General features: G+C 39.8%; 1 protein-coding gene across 6 annotated transcripts; it reads right to left on the minus strand.

Moving 5' to 3' along the window:
* Window positions 1-4,149: 4,149 nt before the first annotated feature.
* DDX24 (DEAD-box helicase 24) lies at window positions 4,150-21,704 on the minus strand. 6 transcript variants are annotated; one of them, XM_079310273.1, is made up of 9 exons: window positions 21,647-21,704; window positions 17,526-18,263; window positions 14,240-14,617; window positions 12,433-12,586; window positions 11,565-12,080; window positions 10,020-10,095; window positions 9,250-9,438; window positions 6,786-6,915; window positions 4,150-5,336 (listed from the first exon to the last, which is right to left on the minus strand). In XM_079310273.1, the coding sequence occupies exons 1-9, from the start codon at window positions 21,672-21,674 to the stop codon at window positions 5,104-5,106; spliced, it is 2,442 nt and encodes an 813-aa protein (XP_079166399.1). In that variant the 5' UTR covers window positions 21,675-21,704; the 3' UTR covers window positions 4,150-5,103. The 6 variants fall into 6 exon arrangements, with proteins under 6 accessions (XP_079166399.1, XP_079166398.1, XP_079166402.1 ...); XM_079310272.1 differs by having other exon boundaries at window positions 4,150-5,332; window positions 6,782-6,915; XM_079310276.1 differs by lacking the exon at window positions 21,647-21,704 and adding an exon at window positions 18,482-18,825.
* Window positions 21,705-22,634: the final 930 nt, after the last annotated feature.

Consider the following 22,634-nt stretch of genomic DNA (forward strand, 5'->3'; position numbering starts at 1 on the left):
TGCTGCTAACACAGAATCCAGCAGATGTGAGTGAAATGAAGATAAGGATAAGGAGAAAGGAGAGGATTTGAAGAGAATGAGGCAAGTTCAGAATGAGGTAACTTCTCTCAGCAAGAGAGAAAACAACTAAGAAATCAAGAGACCACTGACCAGAATGAAGTGACTGATGTATGGATTGAGTAGTGGGTGGTACAGGTGTAACTGAGGGGCTTGATCTGTGTTCCTCCAGGGATTACTGGTTTTGCCATTCCTGCAGCAGAAGGCACCCAGCTTCTGTTTGTATCTATGTGGAAAAAACAACAACTAACACGGACATTGCTCCAGGAGTTCTCTGGCTCTCCTACTATATTCTTCAGCTTGTTTAAAGATGACTTGAAAGATGTGTGGATTTTTAGGCACAGTAGCATATTCCAGACCCTGGATATTGGGGGATAAGCTACAAAGGCAGAGGGAGTGGGGCCTATACAGTGGGGTCCAGAGATAGGAGAGGATTTCCAAAGTGTAAGAGGAGTTTCTGCTGCCTTAACAGCCACAGACAGAAGCAGAACATCACCCTCCATGGCCCCCTTGAAGTAAAACCGATTTTGAAGCAACATGCTATGCAAGCATTGTCCCCACAAACACCACAGAGCTATGATTTAAAATGATTTAATTATTAAATGAGAATAATGTTATTTTAAAGAGATGCAGTGTTTTGGATCCAGCAACTTTACTGCCTGCCATCATGATTGTGCTAGGGCTATGTTTCACTCCAGCAGCACACAAGAAGATCTGCTGGATCAGCCTCCAGAGAACTCAAATCTAACCCTTATCACTGACAGATCTTTATGCTACACGAATTGAAAATAATATGCAGGCTATGTAGTGGTGAAAAAGCCAGAGGTACTTGAAGGAAAACCTCTATAAGCCTTGATGAATTAACTGTGTTAGCAAGAGCAGCCTAGTGGGGACATCAACAGAATGTTTATTCTTATTCTAAGGAAGTTTTTGGAGTGTGTCGTGCAATGGGTATGCAATGGAAAGAATGAAGGTTCCTTACCTCAGCAAGAAAGTATATTTCTAATGGAACTGAAATCTAAATGCTCTTAGAAGATGTCCTTTAATTAGCCCACTGATACTAAAGCCCATTTTTTAGTGCCTGTTCTGCTTTTCCAAACCAGGTTTTGTGTTTATGTTCTTTAAGTGCAGCTCTCACCTACAGAAATTTGGCAATTTGTAGCATCTAAAGTTGGTTGCTTTGGAAACGGGCTACAATTTCTTCCAGTTTCACAGCAAGAGCTGTTGAACTCCGAGGCAAAGAAGCAAAGCACCTCTTATTCACTTGCATCCTCAGGCCAATAAACTTGCCATGTGAGTGACAGATTATTTTCCTCTTTCTTACTCACTCTGGGAAGCCAACCCCAGGAGGAGCTAATGATTGACTTGAGAAAAAGCCTTGCAATACCTTTCACAAAAAGAATTTGAAAATCTCTTACAGGCCAGAACAGTATCAGACATCATCTTCCTGAGTGTCAGAAGGGGACTATAGAGGGGATCTATAGATGGTTACAGAACCAGGATGATTTTCCCAAAGAGAGCCCTTCTGTCTTGTGCCTCCCTCCTACTTTCCAAACCTATGACCACTGACAATATCCTACTTTTCTGCAATGACTGTTGGGTATTACAGATTGTTGCTTGTTATATTATCAGTCATTCATTTCATGGTCTTCTGAGCTCCTTCCTGCACCAAAACCATTCATCAAAAAGTCTGGAATAACTCAGGCACCCAAAAAACACATCCTGCTAGCACAGGACAAAGCAGTGGGTGTTTCAACACCCAGGAAAGCACGGCATTTCTTACCACATCTTCCTGCTTGTGTCAGGCTGTGTGAGGTGAGGCTGTCAAAGTGTCTGTTTCCAGCCTCCTCTCCCCTCAGGGATGCAGTGTGTGGTACCCAGTCCTCTCTCAGGAAGGTGTGAATTACCTCCCCTGTGCCACATGGCCAGCCCTGTGCCTGGGCTGCTGGCATATGGCAAGGCACCACTCCAGCTTCTGCTGTGCTAATTTGCTGTTTTATTAACATACAGGGGAGGAGAGAAAAGGCATGGGGAATGTCAGGAAACTCTCTTGTCTAATATGTGAGATCCTGCCCAAACTATCTCCTCAGCAGATGACTTACACTGCAGGGACTCTTCCTTTTCTTTATAGAGTATGACAGAGCAGGAACTCTGGCAGGGATGAGGTCAACTGGCCCCCTGCATTCAGAAAACAAAAATGAGGGTTCAGAAGCTATTGTTTCACTTTTCTTTTAGGTAGTACTGGTTGCTCTGTATCAGCTTGCACCCTACCACCACTCTGCTGAAGTAGTGCTTTTATTAAATCACTTGGAAGTTGCTTTGACAGCTTAAATAGACTTAATAAGTCCTTTAATTATGGGCATTTCAGCAGACATAAGCTGCCACAAGCCTCAGTATAATTGCTGTGCCAGCAGAGCATTATAGAAAACATTTGATACTATGTATTTGATAAACATGAAGATTACACTACCCATATGGACTTGATGTAAAATTCTTCATGTCTAATTTGTACCAGTAGTACACATGGAAATCAGAGATAGAGAAAACATTCTGCTTTACTGTCCTCTTTCTTCAGTAACATCATTTGCATAGGAGTGGGGCAGTTAAGTGGTAGTATCTTTCAGTTATTGATTTAACAATTTTTTAGAATTAGATAAAGCAAATACAAGGTTTTTCCTCTAGCTAGAAGACTCAGGGTATACTGGTAAGATAATGATGAGGCAAAACAGGCAGCCACAAGAGAGCTTTCAGAGCTCTAGACAAGTATTCTTTTTAAGACAGATATTTTTAGGGTCCAAGCCCTGCTTTAGGTCCTGTGGGGGTGCAGTATCAGTAGATTTAAGAATTGAGAGTTCATGCAGAGCACATAAGAGGCTGCAGAAGAAAACCAGCCCTAGAACATGTCCCACAAGCAAACATGAACCATTAAGCATCAGAACAGGATCTCCAGGGAAGTGGTGGAGTCACCATCCCCAGACTGTTCAATAAACAAGTGGATGTGGCACTCTACTACATGGGCATGGTGGCATTAAGTTTTATTATTCTATGAAGGCAGCAAGGAGGGCACAAATGCTCCATCCTGGAGAGACTTGGCAAGACAGTGGGCTGGGAGTGTGAGAGCTGGGTTGTTAAACACTGAGAAACAGCAGCAGTGAAAAAACTTCATAGCAATTATAGAAATCAAGTAACAACACTCTTGCTGTCCCCCAATTCCATTCTCCTCATGATCTCATGGAATTAGAAATTGCTGAAACTCATGCAGATTCAGACAGGGAAATGCTGAGCTCTGTTATTAGGATCCAGCCTTGATTTTGTTAATGAAATGGAAACAGAAATGCATTGTAAGATGCAGAAAAGGCCCACCTGGTCTTCAAAGCCTTCATGATGCAAAACCAATACAAGTTCTTTTTAAACATGTAAGAGTCCGATTAAAATGGCACAGGAAAGAAATGAGGGCATGCTTACTTTGTTCAGTTCCTTTTTCCAGCCTTCCTTACAAGGAACTGTCATAAAATTGTTATTTTTCAGATGTCACATTAACTCCAAAGATGTGTCTCCTCACATGAGAGAGGAAACAGAACCTTACCATCTCTTCTCCCCAAAACTTCCCCCTCTGCTCCCAAGGGCATGAGGCAAACAGTGCATAGCAAGGGAAGTCTCATACATAATTGACAAGTTCTGTATGCTTATGATTACATTGTCACAGCTCTTCTTCAGTAATGCATGAAAACAAGAGAAAAGCCTTCCAGAGATAGAGGGCTTCAATTATTTACAGAGATGAAAGAATAAAGAGTTTGTTATTCTCAGATAACTAGCAAGTGGTTAGAAGGGGCACTCAACTGCACAGACAAATTTCCCTGAGCAGCTGAGTAAATTGGTGCTTCTCATCATGGCAGTGACACTGGTTCATTCCACACTGTTTGAGACACAGAAAGCAAGCCTCATTCAGAACCAGCAGGTGAAGATTACCTGTCCTCCCACCAACACAGATTCCACTTTTGAGTGCTTTTTCCCTCTCCTTGCCTGCTAGGTATAAACATAATCAGCTATGAAGGATTTAGAAATCTCAAGTAAGTAAAGACAGACACAGGCTTTGGAGTTTATGGAAGATATAATTTAACAAAAAATTCAAAATATATTTTTCTGTCATATTTTTAAAAACAGTTTAAAAAATATTTGCCCAGATCAGGTTAAAATTATTTAAAAGCATAATTATCATGGAGCAATTTTCAAAAGTGACATTTCAAAACATCATCTCTTCCATTACAGTGAAGATCATGGTTCTAACATGTTTTCAAATACAGGTTTAACTTCAAATATTAATCAAGAAAACAGTGAGTAGCAACACTTACTCCTCAGAAATCTACACATCTCCCAGGGTCAGTCCTGGCCCACTGCCACCTTAACTTCTTTTTTCACATTCAACACATATTAACACAGGACTAGGAAAATTAATTTGGTGGAGAACAGAACAGAGAAATATTATCAGAGGAGAAAGAAAACTGGGACATTTCCATAACCAGACAACTGGTTGGACAACTGGGACATTTCCAGAACTGTAGACTTACTATATTATCTTTATTTTCTGTCTTTCACATTGAGCTGGAGGCAGTAAAAGCCAAACCTCACTACCACCAGCTCAGACTGTACTTGCACTGTATAAAGCTGACCTTCCCCTGTCCTTCAAAGACATTAAAATTCAAATCAAGTTTCATTAGAGTATGCCCACAGTGAATTCCACCCAGAAACTCCCACCCATCGCACAAAATGGAGTAATTATCAGAACTACGTGAAAGCTAATTAACTTCTATTAATATAGATTTAAGAAAAAATAAGAACAAAAAAAAAATAAGATCCAAGACAAGATTCATCAGTAACTAATCAGATGTTAATTCAGCCCTTTAAATCAGCATTTTGTTTTGTGCCTGCACAACCAATACACTGGCAACATCCTTATACAACCTGTCTTCTAGCTGGGTTTCTCCATAAGCACTGACACCTTGATGAGGATAGTCCTTGCTTCTGTCACACTGACTGATCTTGCTGTTATCTGATTTTATTTTTTGATTTCTTCTTCTTGGGTTGCTTTTTGGACACGGCACCTAGAGCTGAAATTCCCACTGATGTCTGAGGCAAGAGTAGTTTTCCAGACTGTGTTGGGTACTTGGTTTTCATAAGGACTTTAAACAGTGGCTGGGACAACATATGTTTTAGTTGTTTTTTCATCCCCTTCAGCATCTTCTGCTTCTGGCTTTCTTCTTGCTCACTAGCTTTTCTTCCTTGGGGTAGAAATTAAAGATACAGAATATTACAAGAAGAAAAAAACTTGCATTGCAGCCCTTTGAAGTGATAGGGACAGATGCTGACCCCAGCTTTCTTCTCTGACAAGGCCACTCAACTCCCAGTCATCTGTGACATTTTCAGAGTACCCAGGCTGTTCACAAGGTAATCAGATCAAGAAGAATCCTGACTACTGAGTAACCATAGTTAAGGCCTGAACTGAGGAGAAAAATGAAATCAAGGTTGCTGTAAGGTAAAATTGAAAGACATTACTAAATCTTTTGTAACTGTGTAAGAGGCACTTCACTTATGGCAGGAATGACTGGGACTTTAAGACTGAGTATGCTTTAAAGCATAAACCTGGCAGGTTTCTGGGTGGCAATTACAAAGTGTTTCACTTGAGAGTCACAACTTACTGGGACTAGATATGCTGTTTGGAAACTCATTCCAAAGCACAGCATACTCAGATTATGTCAAAACAAGACAGCGGAGTGCTAATTATCTGAAAGCACTCCTGAACAATTTAGACAGAGATGGTTAGTGTTTCTTGCAAAGTGGTTGAGAATCAGCTAGTCCAGGCATGAACAAAGACATTAATCTAAACATGTTTCAAAATTAAGGCATTGGCACATTTACAGCTAACAGGTTAGAGCCAGACTAATCTGAAGTGAGCTTTGCAGCAACTCTATTCAGCCTGCCTTCAAAGAACTGGTAGGAAATCATACCTTCAGCTCCCAAAATATGAACACAATGGGGCATTTTACAGTGTATCTAAGCTTTGTAAACTTCATGGCATTGAACTAACAGCCACTTGCAGTTGTACAGCCCTACACATTCTCTCATCTACAGCCTGCAAAATATTTAGTTTTTAAAACATAAGAAATTATTTACTTCTAACAAACCACCAAAAACCTCATCAACTTCAATATATATATATATATATATATATATCGGCCATTTAGCCCACAAGCTCAGTCTATTTAAGGCTCACATAATATTTGGTGTTCCCTAGCACTTCCTGGGTGTTCCCACACAGAGCTGTCAGGCTCCTGTCCTGATGCCTGACTACTGAGAGAGTGGGAGAGAGAAGCAGAAGTGTGGAAACAGCCTTCTCTATGACAAGAGAGGACAAGACTCAATCAGGACATACTGGGCTGCTTAGATTACTCTGAAACATTTGCCAGAAGCTCAACAGCTCTTGTCCTACAACATGTAGACTTGTCTGTGACTTGCCAGAACTGTCACACCTCACTCCCTCAGCTCCAGCAGTCTCTGCTGCACGATCATCCTGAAAGCACCACTAACACCACGCATCAAGAACACTCCTTTCCTTCCCCCCACCCCTGCCCTGCAGCTTTTGAAGCTTCTCTGCCATGGTGAGGTTTCTTCTGGACACCAGGGCTATGGGCCCTACTGAGCATACCCATGAAGAAACATTTTCTACTTGCCCATCAACATGTCATCATCAAGATCCATCTCAAGAGCCTCTGCAGCTTGCTGGAGCCAGGAGTTGTGTTGCTTTGCCCGACTGTTGAAAAATGCTGCCTTCTCAATCTGCCTTGCCAAATTCACCCGTTCCTGCAATGAAAGTACCTTCAGACATTATGATCAGGTTTAAATGTGGGGTATTTTAGCAAAGTGTTTGAGGGCATGCACTGCAATGCAACTGGGGTGCAGAGACATTTTTGTTCCCTACCTATGTCCCAGGAGATGCCCATGTCCCAGGACATGCCCCACCTAATAAACACATCATCATTCATTTTCCTTCCTTAGATCCATGATAGAATCTGACTTCTAAAACATCTCAACTACTAAACATACCTCGATGTTAACTTAATGAATCATTATAAATACTTGAGAGACATCAAGAACAAACCATAATTGAGATATCAATAATTTCCAAGTTACATATTTATATACTACAGCTTGATCTCAGAGTTATTAGTCTCAGCAGCAAGGAGCAGCCATTACTTTCATCCCACTCTGAAGAAAGTAAACTCCTGCAGGCTATATAGAAGGAACAGATCATATTTTCAGGAATGCACCTGGATCTTGTTTAGGCACAGGACAGAATGTCCTGTCCTTCTTTCCTGTTGCACACAGGTGGAACAAAGATGTCCAGCAAACCTAACCTGCAGGCTTCCAGCTGGGTTAAACAAATAACTAATTCACTGTGGAAAGAAAATCTGCACTAACAGTACATATGAACCAACCAGAATCAAGTTCTGCTCCTTGAAATGTGCCTACAGATTCATAAAACAAAGCCATACACAGTAACAGCATCAGTCAGGACTGCTAGGTAATTACTACTGAGAGAGAGACAGAAAAAAAATAACACTTGCAGTGGGGTACTAAGTCAGTCACTTCTTAAATCTTTACAAGAAATTTAAATTAAGCTTTTCCATCTCTGTAAAATGTAAGTCCTCTTTCAGTCTACCTGGTTTAATTCTATTCCTCTCAAGTGTGAAACCCTTTCAGACTTCTGAATTTGAATGAAGGCATGCAAAAGGAGGGAAGGAGTGTGCCAACAGGACAGGCATAAAGAACCAGCAGTACTATTAGTCCCAACTACAATAACTTTGTGATTAAACCCAGGACAAAGCATAAATAAGACCAGACTGTAGCAAGAGCTTGAGGCTGAAGTCCTGCAACTACAATTGCAAAGATCTTTTCTGGGGAGAGGAGCACTATTACAGATAGGAGAGATCATTGTGAGATGGTGACAAGAAAAGGAAAGTGTAGAAACAGTATCTGTTTGCCCATTAATTGATAGAGCATGATAAGAGCCAAGAACAACTCATCAAGAAACACAGAAGGAACCTCTGAAGCAACATTCTTCAAAACAACAGATTTCTTTCAGTAACTAGAAACATTTAGTGGGTGGAAGGGGAAAGTGGGGAAGATAAGGGTGGAAATCAGATTCTCTTCATTACCAAGAGGAGAAAAAAATGAATCTGTGGAAGCATTTATTTGATTTTCTTTCCTCTTTCAGAAAGCTGCATCTCCTGAAAGAAATACACTATTTGCAGCAAGCCTGGGTTTTGAAACTGGCTGTCATTGTTCCCAAGGTGAGGATACTGCTGTTGCCACTTGGGTAGACCCTGGTCTCAGTCCAATCCAATTAGGTAAGCCTGAATCAGAATACCATGAGGAAGACTCCTGCTGCACTATCTGGCTGCTTGCACTCTTCCCTGTTCTTAATGACTATGCAATATTCAGACATTTCTACTCCAGTTGGATCCCCTTAAAATCTAGTATTTAAATATGTCCCATTTGTATATGACTGAGCATCCAAACTGTTAAGAGAATGCCAAGACATGAAATAGTCTCTTACTCAAGAAGTAGAAAATCTGCAGTGACTAGATGCTATCTAAAACACATTGTTTTGTAAATTCTAACCATCGTCTATCTTGTGAGGCAGTGAATGACTGAATTCTCTTTAAAATGGGCAATAATTTAGAAGAGGGAAACACACTCAGTTTGACAGGGTTCAATGGCAGTTGCAGCCTCACAGTACAGGAGCTTTCAGAAAAGCAGACAACTCACAACTTCAGATGGGAAGAGGCCACTGAATATCCCTGCTACTGTTCTCTAGTCTGTTCCTAACATGAAAGGCTGTAAACAATGTACTTAGCACAGCCATCCCAGCTCCACTGCCACAAAACATATTTGCTTCCCTATATTGTTTCTCAAAAAATGTAAGTGACATTTATGTTTCAACACCTTTTTTGGACCAGTTATTGAGGAGAAATCATAAAAAACTATAAAGTGTAATTAACTGAATTTTCAAATCTAGATCCTCAAGAGTGAATTTCATCTGAAAGCTGGAAAGAACACAACAAGCAATATTGTATCAGTAATATAAATAAGCAAGCAACTACTCACGCTGCAAAAAGACCCTTATTTCTTTACCTTAATAGAAACCATGCACTTGGCATCAACTGGGAAAAATGGCAGCTCCTCACTCTTCTCCAGTGTTTTATAGATCTTCCGAAAATGGATCAGGTCCTCAGGGCCAATCAGCAGCAGGCTGAGGCCTTCACTGGCAGCTCGGGCTGTTCGGCCGCTCCTGTGCACGTACAGCTCGGAGGTGCGAGGGACCTGCAACAGTTGAGAGGGGCCATGCAGCTGCCATGGACAGCTGCCAGCATGCTTTGGGCAAGAGGCTGCCAAAGAATAGGGGCTTTTACACACACACAACACTGCATGCAACACGGATGAAAGTAATGGAAAAATGTTGTCTTGAGACACTTTGTGTTCTCTGATGCAGAATTTTTCCTTGCGTAATCTTTTGTGAGTCTCTCCTAACTTCTGACCCTCTGTCATGGCATTTGCAAAGCAGGAAAATATTTTATGTGTCCTCAGAAAAGAGCTATAAGTCTGAGTAATTTTACACCTTTGGATAACAAAGGTAAGCAAAAAGCAAGGAGGATCATATCTATTATATCATTTCTGATACATAATCACACATTCATAAGGTGCTACCTAATGCCGTCAGTCACTGCAGAAGTGACATCTGTAAGTACAAAGCACTAAGGACAGTTAAATGACTTAATCTCTGTACTGGGGACTGTACTATATATGGGACCAAGAATTACAGCTTTACAGTGCTCAGGATTTGGATCAGCAAAAACTTATATCAAACCAAAATAGTAAAAGAAAAAATATTAAAAATGCTTAACCTGGTAATGGATGACATGCTGGACATTAGGAATATCAAGACCACGAGCTGCAACATCTGTTGTCAGGAGGACACAGCTGAGAAAGTGACAAAATTTAATAAACATAAAATTGAAGAGTAAATACTTTGCCAAGGAACATAAAGTACAGCAACCTAGAATTCTACCACAGCAGTTTAAGGAACAAGTTTATACTGTATTAACTGTAGGACATATGAATTCTGTTTGCCCTTACAGAAACAATACCAAATTTACCTCAAAGGCAGTCTTGAAACAATAATTCTTAAAGTAAAATTTAAAAATGCATATGTTGCCTTCGACAGGTCTATTCTGTTTTCAATAAATAAATGCACTACCTTTCTGGATCCTATTTTCCTATGTTATTCTGCTCTTTCAGTTCATAAGAATACTAGAAAAAATGCTATTCAATGAGGAAAGGATGTATATGCCCCTGCATTACACTTTTCAGTGCACTCTCCAGGTTTTAAAGAGTTCCTTTAGTGTGCTATGACCACACCATTCACAACAGTTGATCCTCTGAAAGTAAACACATATAATTAAAAGTTGTATCAGCTGAGACAAAAATCCCATTATTAACATTATCTATTTAAACAAAAGGTTTTTGGGGGTGAAGTATCTTGTATCAGCTTGCACTCAAATGAACTCTCAGTAAATTAAAACCCAGAAATAAAGGAAGGAGTTTTGTTTTAACAATTACTATTTCTCCTTATCCCTAGACAAGACGAACTACTCAAAGAAGTTATTTTTTTATAGAAGCAGTCTCCTCAGAGACAAAAGTCTCCCTAGGATATGGCACAGTTTGTTTTAAAAACATCTCCCAGCAACTGAAATGAGTAACTTTTAGGTAATGGAAATTTGTTACGATTTTATGGCATCTGACTGTATACTCTATTGCTACAAAGTTCAAAGCAGGAATAACAACAGAAAATTCTACAGCTTGCAATCAGCAAAAGGCCATGAGACATGGTCTCATAGATTTCTTTCCCACCTTGCAAATCTGCAGTCTGAAAACACCTCACCTGACCTATGTAAATGCTATCAATACATTTGCCAAGGGATGCTGCAGCTCCATCACAGCAATTCAACCCCTGTTGTCTATGCCTGAATCTATTAACAAGGTACAAACTCCCAGACAGCACACAGCAGTTCACAGCAGGACTAAACTGTGAGGCTTCTGAACTGTGGAAGTCATGACACTAAAATCTCCTGCCAAAGGCCATGCCAAAGACAACCCAAAACTATGCTTCCTAAAATGGCAGGTTTGGGTAAGCCCTGGCTGCCCACTACTGCTGACAGGCACAACTGCCTCTTCTTCTGCATTGCTCAAAGATAACTTGGACCCTTGGGATACTAATTCATGTAACTAAACCTGCAAAGAAGTAATAAGTGGTTAGTTTTCCGATGATTTAGGGACTCACATCCTCACCTAACTTCCTCCACCTGTTCCTACTGTAATAGGATTGTTTCCCCTCCCAACCACCCTTTATGCAATTTCTTTCTCTACTAGGAAGTTGAAAATCAACTCACCTCTCTCGCTCAGCAAACCTTTCCAGGTTTTTCAGCCTTTGCTTTTGATGCATGTTGGCATGCAAAGGAAGAGGATCACAATTTAAGATTGTGAGGAGAGAACTGAGGCGTTTTACACAGTCTATGCTGTTTGCAAAGACCATGGTTCTTCCTGGATACTGGAGAAGAAAGTAATAGAGATAATAGTCCTTCTCATTTGTGTTACAGTGGATTCTGGTCTCTGTCAGAGTCTCAACCGTAGCCTCTTTCCTTGTTAAGTCTATTACTTTGGGTTTGCCCTTTATTCCCACTTTTTCCATTAGCAATTCTAGTTTGGTCTTCTTGTCCATCTTTTTAGCATTCTTTTTTTGTAAAACTCTTGTGGGAGTCTGATGGATTAAAGTCAAAGTGGCAGAAAAAACAAAAGTCTGTCGTCGAGGGTTATACTGTGAATCATTTAAGATTTCCAGCAACTGAGACAGCTCTAAGAAGTGACCTTTCTCAACCATTCGGTCTGCTTCATCAATCACAAGGCACCTGTCAAGTAGAAAACACACAGTAAAAATACACTTGTGCACTGATACATTTAAGAACAAATTTTCCTGCTAAACACATAAAGGAGGTTATACATATAAAACTAAAAGGAACGCCAGGTATGCTGGGGCAGCTACAGTAGCCTTCTCTATTTCTTTTTGAAAAATCAGGTTTTTACTACGGTCTTTAAGTGACATTTCCCTCCACCAAAATAACCAATGTGCATTTCAATAAAACACTGACACAGAAATAGGTGATCCTGTGTAGTCTAAATTATTTAATCTGTTAGTAACCTAATAAGTATGCAGGGCTGCCCAGCTCAGTATGCAGCAGTCATCTGAAAAGGCACCTTTACCTGAGCTGACGAAGATTTGAAAGATGTGGGTGTCTGTCTTTAACTAACTCCCACAGACGGCCTGGGGTTGCAATTACAATTTCTGGCTTTCGATTCAGCACACGTTCTTGCTTCTGTGCAGCCATGCCTCCTACCAGGATTGCAGTTTTAATGCCTACAACATATAAATAACAGATTTTATTTCATTAATTTACCAGTGAATGTTTTTATATATACCTACTTCATGAAGTGTTTCAAACAGTCTACTGCAACTTTCAACAAGCGTTTTGGCCAGGAAGCTTCAGGGCTTTTATGTAACACTGAGCATACAGAAATGCACTCAATTTTACAGAAAAACCCTCATTATAGTTAGATGCCAAGAATTAGTGCACTTGTCTTTCAACAGCATGAAGAATCACATCCATAGTTGTTAGTTTTGTTTACACATATTTCAGAGTCTCATGTTTTCACAATTATATTCGCATGAACAAACATATTCCTGTTAAGAAGATCCTTTCAAGAATAAGACTGAGAAATGCTTGTCTTGCTAAATAACTGCTCATTTGCTATGGAATAATCCTACAGAGTATGATTCCATCCCATTAATGATTCTTGCACAGTAACACAGACCTCATTAGCTTTAAGTAGTCTGCAGAGGTACTAAAAGGGCTTTTCTCTGGAAGCAGACTCCACATATTGTTTATTTCACCCTACTTCTTCAAACAATACACTGGTCATGATAAACTCAATGCCACTGTGCAAGACCCTTCCAGTATCCAAGCTTCCACTGATCTCTCTTCTGGACTACTTGTGAAACACTAGCTTTTTTTCCCAAAGTGAGTTTGAGGCAATAAAGAAAGTCCACGTCAAAACATCTCCTCTCCTGCTTCAGCAACTATATTATCACTTGGACAGCAGATTTTTATACATAAATAGCACTGCTCCTATCAGAACTGTATGGCATAAATTGATTATTTCAGCCTAGCAATTAAAATAAGCTTTGTAATCAGATGCAGACTGATGAGCACAGCAGGACATACAGACACCAAAGGAAGATGTGCTTAAAAGCAGTGTGTTGCACTATGTATCTTCTTTAATAAATAAACAATTACTGGTAGTGGAGAAGTGGACAGAATTGGGAAAAACTCGCCATCTTCAACAATTTCATGTCCTCACTCATTCACTTACTGACTTCTGGTTTGGAAAGGGAAGGAAAGGAAGAGGGGAGAATTGCTTTTGTCAGGCATGTTACTCAGTAACACTACTGTGGCTTGACTGCTGCAGGAGGTAAGTCAGACAATCCACCTTCCATAAATATTTATGGCCATAAGTTTTTAAAAAAATTAGATAGAACAAAGTTGTACATCTACAATATATACAAAGACTGACATACTTGTTAAAAATGAAATTATTATATAAACAAAATTTTATATATAATGAAATTATTAATTATATATAGCCTACTTTATCCAAAACTAGAACAAAGTTAGCTGTCACCAGGTATCTAGAACTGATTCTGTTGTGAGAGCATGAATCAATACCTATTTGAAGGATATCAATTTGAAGGATATTTGAAGGAGTCAATACCTATTTGAAGGAAGACACATTAAAGCAAAATAGCTCACATTAACTGCTTACTTCCACATGCATCTTACTGAAGAATCTCCATGCATTTCTCACACATCAGTGGCTAAAAACTCTAACCCCTCAAAAGCGACACAAATTTTATGATTTTATGGAAGAAAATGGGCACATTCTGCCTCAACACCAATGCCAAGATCCAAACATAATCTAACCTATGGAGACATGGCCTGTGGGATTTACATACCTGTAAACTTTGCAACTGCATCAATGTGGTGCTTTACTTGTACAGCTAATTCTCTTGTAGGAGTAAGGACCAGTCCTAAAAGAGGTCTCTTTTTATGGGAGTCAACAGCGTGTGTCTCATCATTGGATTCAAATTCAACATTTTCCAGCACCTTCACACAGCCTGTTGTGAAAGATGCATCATCTTCATCTCCGCTATCTTCAACCTGCTGATGGGTTACTTTTTCTGCTTCATCCTCATTTTCCCATCTTGTTTCATCATGATGCTGATGGGACTCTTTAGAAACACTGTCATTTCTGGCTGTTGAATTATTTGATTTTTGCCACTGCAGCACAGAGTGAATCATTGGAATTGCAAATGCAAGCGTTTTGCCGCTTCCTAAAAAAACAAACAAGAATAATAACACAGACTGACAAGTCATTTATTTGAAAAGATGAGAAAAGAAACAGCCAATCACACACTGTTCTTAAAACACACCATTGTTACAGATGCAAACTCATGATCTTTAGAAGACCAGAAACTTGCAGCAGTAGCATCTTTTCTCCTGCTCCCTTTATACATCTCCATTCCACTGTTCCTGGGGAACAGGTATTTTTCAAATCTCTAGCAGGTCTGGCATATTACCTGTTCTAAAGGGTTTTTTAAAACCTTAGCAGTTGCAGCCAAGATATTTTTAAAGAACTATATGCCCATAAGGAGAATACCATGCCCTAATTGGAAGTTCTAATCAACATTCTCCAAATAAAAGAATAGCAAATGAGGCCAAGGACAAACTGGAATGCACTTGGAAGGATTAGCTTCCATCTTCAATTTACAGTCCTGTATTTACAACTTTCTAAGATACTGTATTTTGGAATATTCCACCATCTAATTTTGTGATCAGCACTGTCTCACATTTTTATAATCAGAACACATACATCTAATTTAAAAGAGAGAATCCACTTTGGAGAGACAGGGCTTGTCAAAAGCAAGTTTAATTGCAAGGGTTCACTGTACCAACTGCAAGTTACATCCCTGCCACATATTCCCTTCTGAACTGTCTGTAATAAAGATGTTAGGAAAAGCCTGGTAGCATATCCACCCCAGTAAAGCTTTTTAGATGTAGCAGTTCACCAGACATGAAAGCAGCATCCAAAGTACAAAACACTATTACACCACTGCTGGAAAGCAGTCCTCTGGAAATCTCAATTCCTGTCCAAATCAAAAAGCTGTAAAGGTTTGCCAATTCAGCAACACAGAATTTTGCCTATTTAAGGGGAGAACCTTAACATAGTTAATACAGATAAGCCCAGTGTCATCATCCTAACCAGTACTGCTGCAAAGTCTGGTATCCACTTATCCACCTTTCTCCATGGCTGAGAGGTGTTTTATGACTTCTATCTGCACTTGAACCAGAAAATGGTTATAACCTGCATTTAGAGCACTTATACAATAAATTTCTGGTAATACAAAATATCTGTTTTGAAAGTGAAGAACTCTGCAATTTTGAATTAAATGTAATGCAGTTTGCTGGTGTAAATGTCAGTACTGCACCCAGACGGATTACAGCTGTGATAATCAGGACTATTCTGTAGGCACTAGATTCATCCACAAATTAAACAAATTATCACCTCACAGGACATGTTATCTTTGTAACACACAAACCACACACCATAGACAGGCATGCAAAACCAGGAGGAAAGAATATCTTGGTACTACAGCTCAAGCCAATTCACAACATTTTCATTTTGTATAATTTCACATAGATTTGGATCCTTAACCAGAAACCTCACCAGTTCTACATAGTAATGAACACCCACTGCAAGAAAAAAAGCGTTGGCATTCCCTTTGTCTGATCTGCACATGGATCTATCAAAATCTTGCCAGTCTTCCAATGCTGCAACCAGAAAGGATTAATAGTTCTTTAACTTCACACATTCCTCCCTCAGGCCCAATGCTAAGAGGTGCTGCAGGATGCAGAAAAAATAACTGCAGAAACTGCAGCACCCCCTGACAGACAGTTGTCCACATCCCCCAAGTTTCTATAGGAACATGATGATCCAATAGACTCTCTGGAGAGAACCTGAATTTCACTTATGAAAGAATAAATGAGCAAAACACATTCCTACTACCTCAGAGTTATACAAAATTATAAAGCAGCAACACAGCCTACCAGCAACCATGCTTCCCATTCTGCAGCTAGAGAGGAATTTGCTTACCAGCACTGCCAAAATGGCACTTTTTTGCAGTATAAAACTCCATTTATATTTTCAGTTCCATTTTCAAAAACACTCCCTGTGGGGCTTTCTAATCTTACTAAAGCTAATAGCACCAACACAGCTTCTAATTAAAATAAAAATGCAAATGACTGCATATCTTATTAGTTACTATACCTTCTTGCTCAAGAGCAGTAAATGACTTTACAGAGAGACAGAGAGATAAAGCAACTGGAACAGATGAAAACCATGTAAAGGAAGCTTTAAAACCAAGGCAGCTTCCAATTGTGCTTCCTATCTCCAGGCATTTTAGGGAAAAAAAAACGTTGCTAAAGACAAAACTTCACAGGTATGAACTGCAAACAATGTTTGAGGGAACATAATATTCTGAGACTTCATAGCATTAAGTAAACAAGGAGCTATAACAAATTTCATGAAGGATAGCAATGCTCAAAGCATGAGCTGAGACAATATAGATGTGAATCTACCTCTCAAATCATTAATGTAATAACTCACTTTAAGCACAAGCCAGGAGAAGGTGACAACACACAGGCAAAGCCAGAGCACAGGGTGGGCTTGTTTTGCTCTGAGGTGGACCCAGGTCATATTCACAAGTAACACAGTGTTTATTCACTGCTCCATACTAGTAGGAATTATCTGTAGGAATTATCTAGTAGGAATCTGGTTGTCTGCTTTGCCTCCCCAGGAGCATGTGTTTGGCTGCTGCAGAAATGACCCTGCTTGCTGCATTAATTCTGCCTTTTGCAGAGCATCACCTTACCATTCCCAAAACAGGAAGCAGTTTGAGAAACAGGAAAAGAGACTTCTGCCAAAAGCATAAAAAACTCATTGAGACTTCAAAGGCTTATGGGCTTTGTAAATATGTTCCCATGTTTGTAAGCTACAAAGTTTCAAAACTTTACTAATATGCTGGATATGCAAAAGACAAAAGCTCTTCTCTTATAATACACAAAAGCTGCTTCTCGTACATACAAAAACTTGCAACTATGGGCTACATTTTAAGAAGAGAAACTTCTTATACACATGTATCATCTATCCCAGCATACACGATCAGTTTAGCAGATTTGTACCTGTTTCTGCAGCACCAAGAACATCCATATTATCCCGAATGGCAGAAGGCAAGGCTAAGGCTTGAATAGGAGTTGGAGCACTAAACCCCAGGTAGCTCAAGGCCTGCAACACTGGCTCAGGTACAAACAGGTCTTTCCATGCAGACACATCAGCTTTTTGATCAGTTGAGGTGGATAAAACTTCTGTTGTCCAGTTTTTGGCTTTTTTAGAAGTAGTGACTGATGGAAGGGCTTCCTGTGCTTGAGAAGTCTTGTTTTTAGGTACCTTCTTTTTCTGCTTCTTTGGAGTCTCTCTTCTGCTTGACACGCTCTCAGTCACATGTCCATGATCTTCACAATTAGCTTCTTCAATTATTTCATTATGCTTTGCCTCTTTATCAACCAGCACATCAATTTCTGCTGCATTAGGAGTATTGCCTTTATCTGTTTGACTTCTCAAATCTTTCTTTTTCTTTTTCTTTTTTGGAGGGATGACAGGTTCTTCAACCTCCTCATTGCCTTCTTCAGAAGCACTCTCAGCCTTTCTCTTCTTCTCTTTCACTCTCCCCACTTTGGAAGAACTTACTAGCTTGTAGTCTGTGAGTTCCTCCAAGCACACTATATCTCGAAACTCCTCCTCAGCAAATAGATTGGGGTCAATCTCCACTGTTTTCCATTCTCCTACTACTTCAATGCCTTTTCGTTTCAATTTAAAGGAAGATCTAAATCTCCCTCCTTTTCTGGCCTTCATTTTTTTACCTAAAAAAGAAACAGATGGAGAAAAAAAAAGAAGGCCTTCAAATCTACGGAATAGGAATTACCTTGATTTTCAGGCAAACGGCAATTCATGGAATAATTATTCTACTGCCTTTTATATCAGTAATATATTTAAATATAACTACAAGCTAATATATATACATAGCTAAAATATAGCTTAATAAAGTATAATATATCTAGATATAACAGGCAGACCAGGCCTACTGCGTCCCTCCTGGAACAGCTCCGCAGATAAAAGCGGAACCGCTGGATAAACCCCGCAGGCCGCGCAGCGCTCCCACCGCGGGAAGCACCCGCCGGAGCTGCGGCAGGGCCAGCAGCCCGCGCCGCGCCCAGCGCCTACCGCGCTCAGGAGCCCCGGGACGGAGAACGAAGAACGAAGAAGGACGGAGAGGAACAGAGAGGAACGGAGAGGAACAGAGCGGGACCGCGGGCCCTGCCCAGGCTCGGCCTCCGCTACCGCCGCTGAGCCCCGCGTGCGCTCCTGGGCGCCGCCATTGCCGCGTGACGTCACCCGCCGCGTGACGTCACTGCGCGGCGCCGGGCCCGTGCGGAATGCGCGAGAGGCGCGTGGGCGCTGCCCGCGCTGCTCCCTCATAACCGCGAGCTGTTAATGACAGTGCTCGTGTGCTCGTGCGGTCCCGTTTGTAACGCACTGTTACGGGCAAAGTTGTGCTTTTTGGAGAGAAGCTGCAAATAGCTACAGAAAAGGAGCAAACGCCACCGAGGTCACAGCAAGGTTCTTTTCTTCTCTTGTGTGATCCGTGTTCTTCGCAGCAGTATCCTGCTTTAGGAAGAGGACGTCATCAATAATATAATGGAAGATTTTTGTTTCTTCTGAATGGTTGGCTGATGTTCAGAAGGGCTATGAGATAGTAAGAGTGAATTAAAAGCCAGGAGCTTTGTAGGTGATAGAGACTAGGACAGTAGGTTCAATTACAATTACAACAACTGTTACAATTACTTCTTATATTTGGTATTTGCAGTTCTTTCCTGGTTCTGTGGGAAGATGGGAAAACAGAGGGTTTTTTTCTCTACTTTTTTTTTTTTTTTTTTTTTTTTTAAGGCCAAGGGCAGAATTGACATTAAACTTTTTCAATGACAGTTTTAGTTCCATATAGTCATCATTAATGACTTACCAATGCACAACATGAGGAGTTTCTTCCAATTCATATTCCATGAGCAAGGCTAAAGATCATTTGATGCTTGGTCCTGATATTCTGTAGGAGATGAGTTGAATCAGTGACAGTCAGGAAGGGAGTTCAGGCAGCAGGATTTTATATGGAACCTTTAACAACACAGCCTTTAAACCTTATTTATGTAGTACTGAGCTGGAGGCAGCAATGGCCAACAGGATTGTCTCACTGATAGGAGCTGGGACTGCATCCTAATGCTAACCTTAATGAAGGGTCTCAGCACTCTTCATGCAGTCCTTCATTAAAAGTACCTTTTCTTCTGAGTTGTTTAGATTCAAATTCCGAGGTGACAAAAGAGATTGTTTACAATTTTTCCATTTTCTTTCTTCTTATTTTCTGCATGTTAGCAAAAGTAAGTTTGCTGAAGCAAAAGAAACAGATTACTCTGAAATTCTGCTCTGGTTGACTTAACACTGATGCTGAATAAAAATAAGGAAAAACTTGGACAGAAAAGTTCTTAGCTGTTACTCCTAGGTATAATCATATGTCCTTTCATAGTTGTAGAGTTTCCAGCTTTTTCCTGAAAAAAGATCTAATATGGAAATGATTTACCAAATTATGTTGAATTGTGCTTTTTAAGGTAATTGTGGACATGTTTTTACAGGCAATAAGAGTATTATTTTTTCAGTAATAATTCATGTGAGGAGTGCAGCTGACTTTTTCTTCTTGAACAGTATTGAGCTCTATATTCTAGACTGAGGGACTGAATTCCAAGTCCTAAATCTCAGTTTGAAAGAAGGGGCCTGCCTGTTTGTAATAAGCAATGAGCTTCAGAACAGCCTACACAGACACGGTAACTTTCTCACTGCCATGGTGTGAACTGGCTGTACAAGAGGTGTTCAGTTATTTGAGTTACTTTGAAATGGGTTAACCAAGGGAGCTAAACATTTGTTTAGTATTACAGTAACAATAATCTTTCTAAGCCTTTGTAACATTAATCTTTCTGAGCCTTTGTGACCTGAAAGAGGGGCAGCTTTGGTATGTTGTTACAAGGCTTTGTGAACAAGTTCACCTTTGTGTCCTAACAGAGTCAGCTGTTAAACTTCTGGTAAGCACAATTCTATTATCAACAGTGCTGAGTGAGCTCTTAGTAAAAATATCAGTAACAAATGGAACAGGTCTGCTTTACCCCCCTAGGGCTTCTTTAGATCAACATTTACTTAAATACCAGGATACTGTGAATTGAAGATAATAACCTGTACTAATAAGTTAATGAATTATGTCATTTGCTTACATAACTCATGTCAGTACATGCATATTTTGTTATTTTATCAATAGTTTCCAAGTTATTTAAGCCAGTATGTCTGAGAATCTAAGAGAACTTCAAGTGTTTGATGTGCTCATTACAGAACTTTAACTGGTAACAGATCCTGTTCTTCCAAGCTGAAAATTTACATTCCTGCAGATCAGTAGCCCAGGCACTGTGGTTTGGTCCCTATTAGGCAGTATTGCAAAACAGATATTATATGTTTTTTCAATTATTTTTTTTTATTTTTTATAGACTATGGAAGACTTCTCCTAAGGAAGGTTCAGCCAGATTGTTTTGACCGATGCCTTTAATTTTGGGATTCATGTAGCTGAATTCAGCACCAGGAACAGCTGAATGTGCATGTCAGCAACTGATGTAGGCTTTCACTTAGTAATCAAATTCTTTGGTTTCTCACTTTTTTGTTTTGTTTTTTTTTTTTTTTTTTTTTTTTTTTTTTTTTTTTTTGTCTCTTGCAGGAATGTCAGTATGTGCTTAATTACTGATTCTGATAGCTATTTCTGCTAACAAAAGAATGTCACTGCACTGTGATTGATATTAATACACACAGTGCACCTGAAAAACATGCAGCTGCTGCCCAGTGGGGGACCTGATGCCTCCTGTGCTTTGCAGACTGTAAAATTGCTCTTCTCTCTCTTCTGGCATGCAGACAGGTGAGGCTTGTTTTCCTGGTCCTGAAGTGGCAAGGTAAAGCCTTGGCTCTTGGGTTTAAGGCCTTTGTTGTCATTTTCAGAAGTTCTGGAATACCATTCCAGGACTGACAAGACTTTACAGCACAGCACCCTGGAAATAATAACTCTCTATTGTTAAACCTCATTTGAAAATATATACCCCTTTGCCTGTGCTGCCTTTTTTTACTTTTTCTCTGGTTGTTCTTCCAACTTCACAAATGCATTTCTTACCTCTGTGAAGCCTTTTGTCAGACATCATGCTCCTCCTTCAACAAATGTGTTCATAAAGCCAGGAGAACAAGATCATCTCTCAGCATGAGATATAAGAGTATGGTATGTTTAGTTACAGTAGCAAAGACTCTTTCAAGTACAGATTTATCAAGGTAAAGATTCTTCTGTGTGGTTGAAGAGTAGCAAAGACAGCTCCATTTAATGTGAGAGAAACATTGGAATGGTTGCAGATGCAGTCAGATGTAGTAGATACTTCAGAATGCATTTTCAAGGGAAGAATGCTGAAGGAAGTTATGAAGATAACAGGAAATTAATTTAAAGGCAAAATTGCTTAACTGAGAGGAAATGGGAAGTCAGGCCATGTTGCTTAAGAGCATAACTGGTTTTCTGGGCAGAAAAATAAAGTGCCTGTAATCTATCTGGACAGCCTCAAAACATTTTTCTTAGGGGAAAAAGGAATAAGACAGAATTTCAAGGGGAAAGAAGTTGGCTAAAGAGGAAGGGAAATGCATATTACTTTTGGGAGAGCACATTGGTGTGTATATTGATAGATCAACCTATCAGCTCTATGAAGTTTACTTGTGTTTCTTAAATTCTTGTGAACTAATCTTATTTAATGAACAGCTGTGATATAATATTAAATTTGCTGATGACACAGTTATTAATGCAGAGGGGAATTATGGTATCAAAGCTGATTGAAAGGACCTTGAGGACCAGAATAATTGGATTAATTGTATTATACAAAGCACAGCACTATTCAGCTAAAGCTCATACTGAGAACGCATACCATTAGATGGGACTTAATTAATTTTAGGTCACTGTGGATCACAGGAGCAATTGACCACAAGATTAACTCTGAGCTGCCAGTGTAGTATATTTGGGAAACTAACTCCTGTACAGATATTCATTCTTTGCCAGAGGCATTATTTCCCCAATATTTTTATTTTCAGTACTGTGTTCTGATCACCTTAATTCAAGAGAGGTGAAG

Source organism: Erithacus rubecula (assembly GCF_903797595.1).
Source record: "Erithacus rubecula genome assembly, chromosome: 6".
In the NCBI taxonomy this organism is placed as follows: Eukaryota; Metazoa; Chordata; class Aves; order Passeriformes; family Muscicapidae; genus Erithacus; species Erithacus rubecula.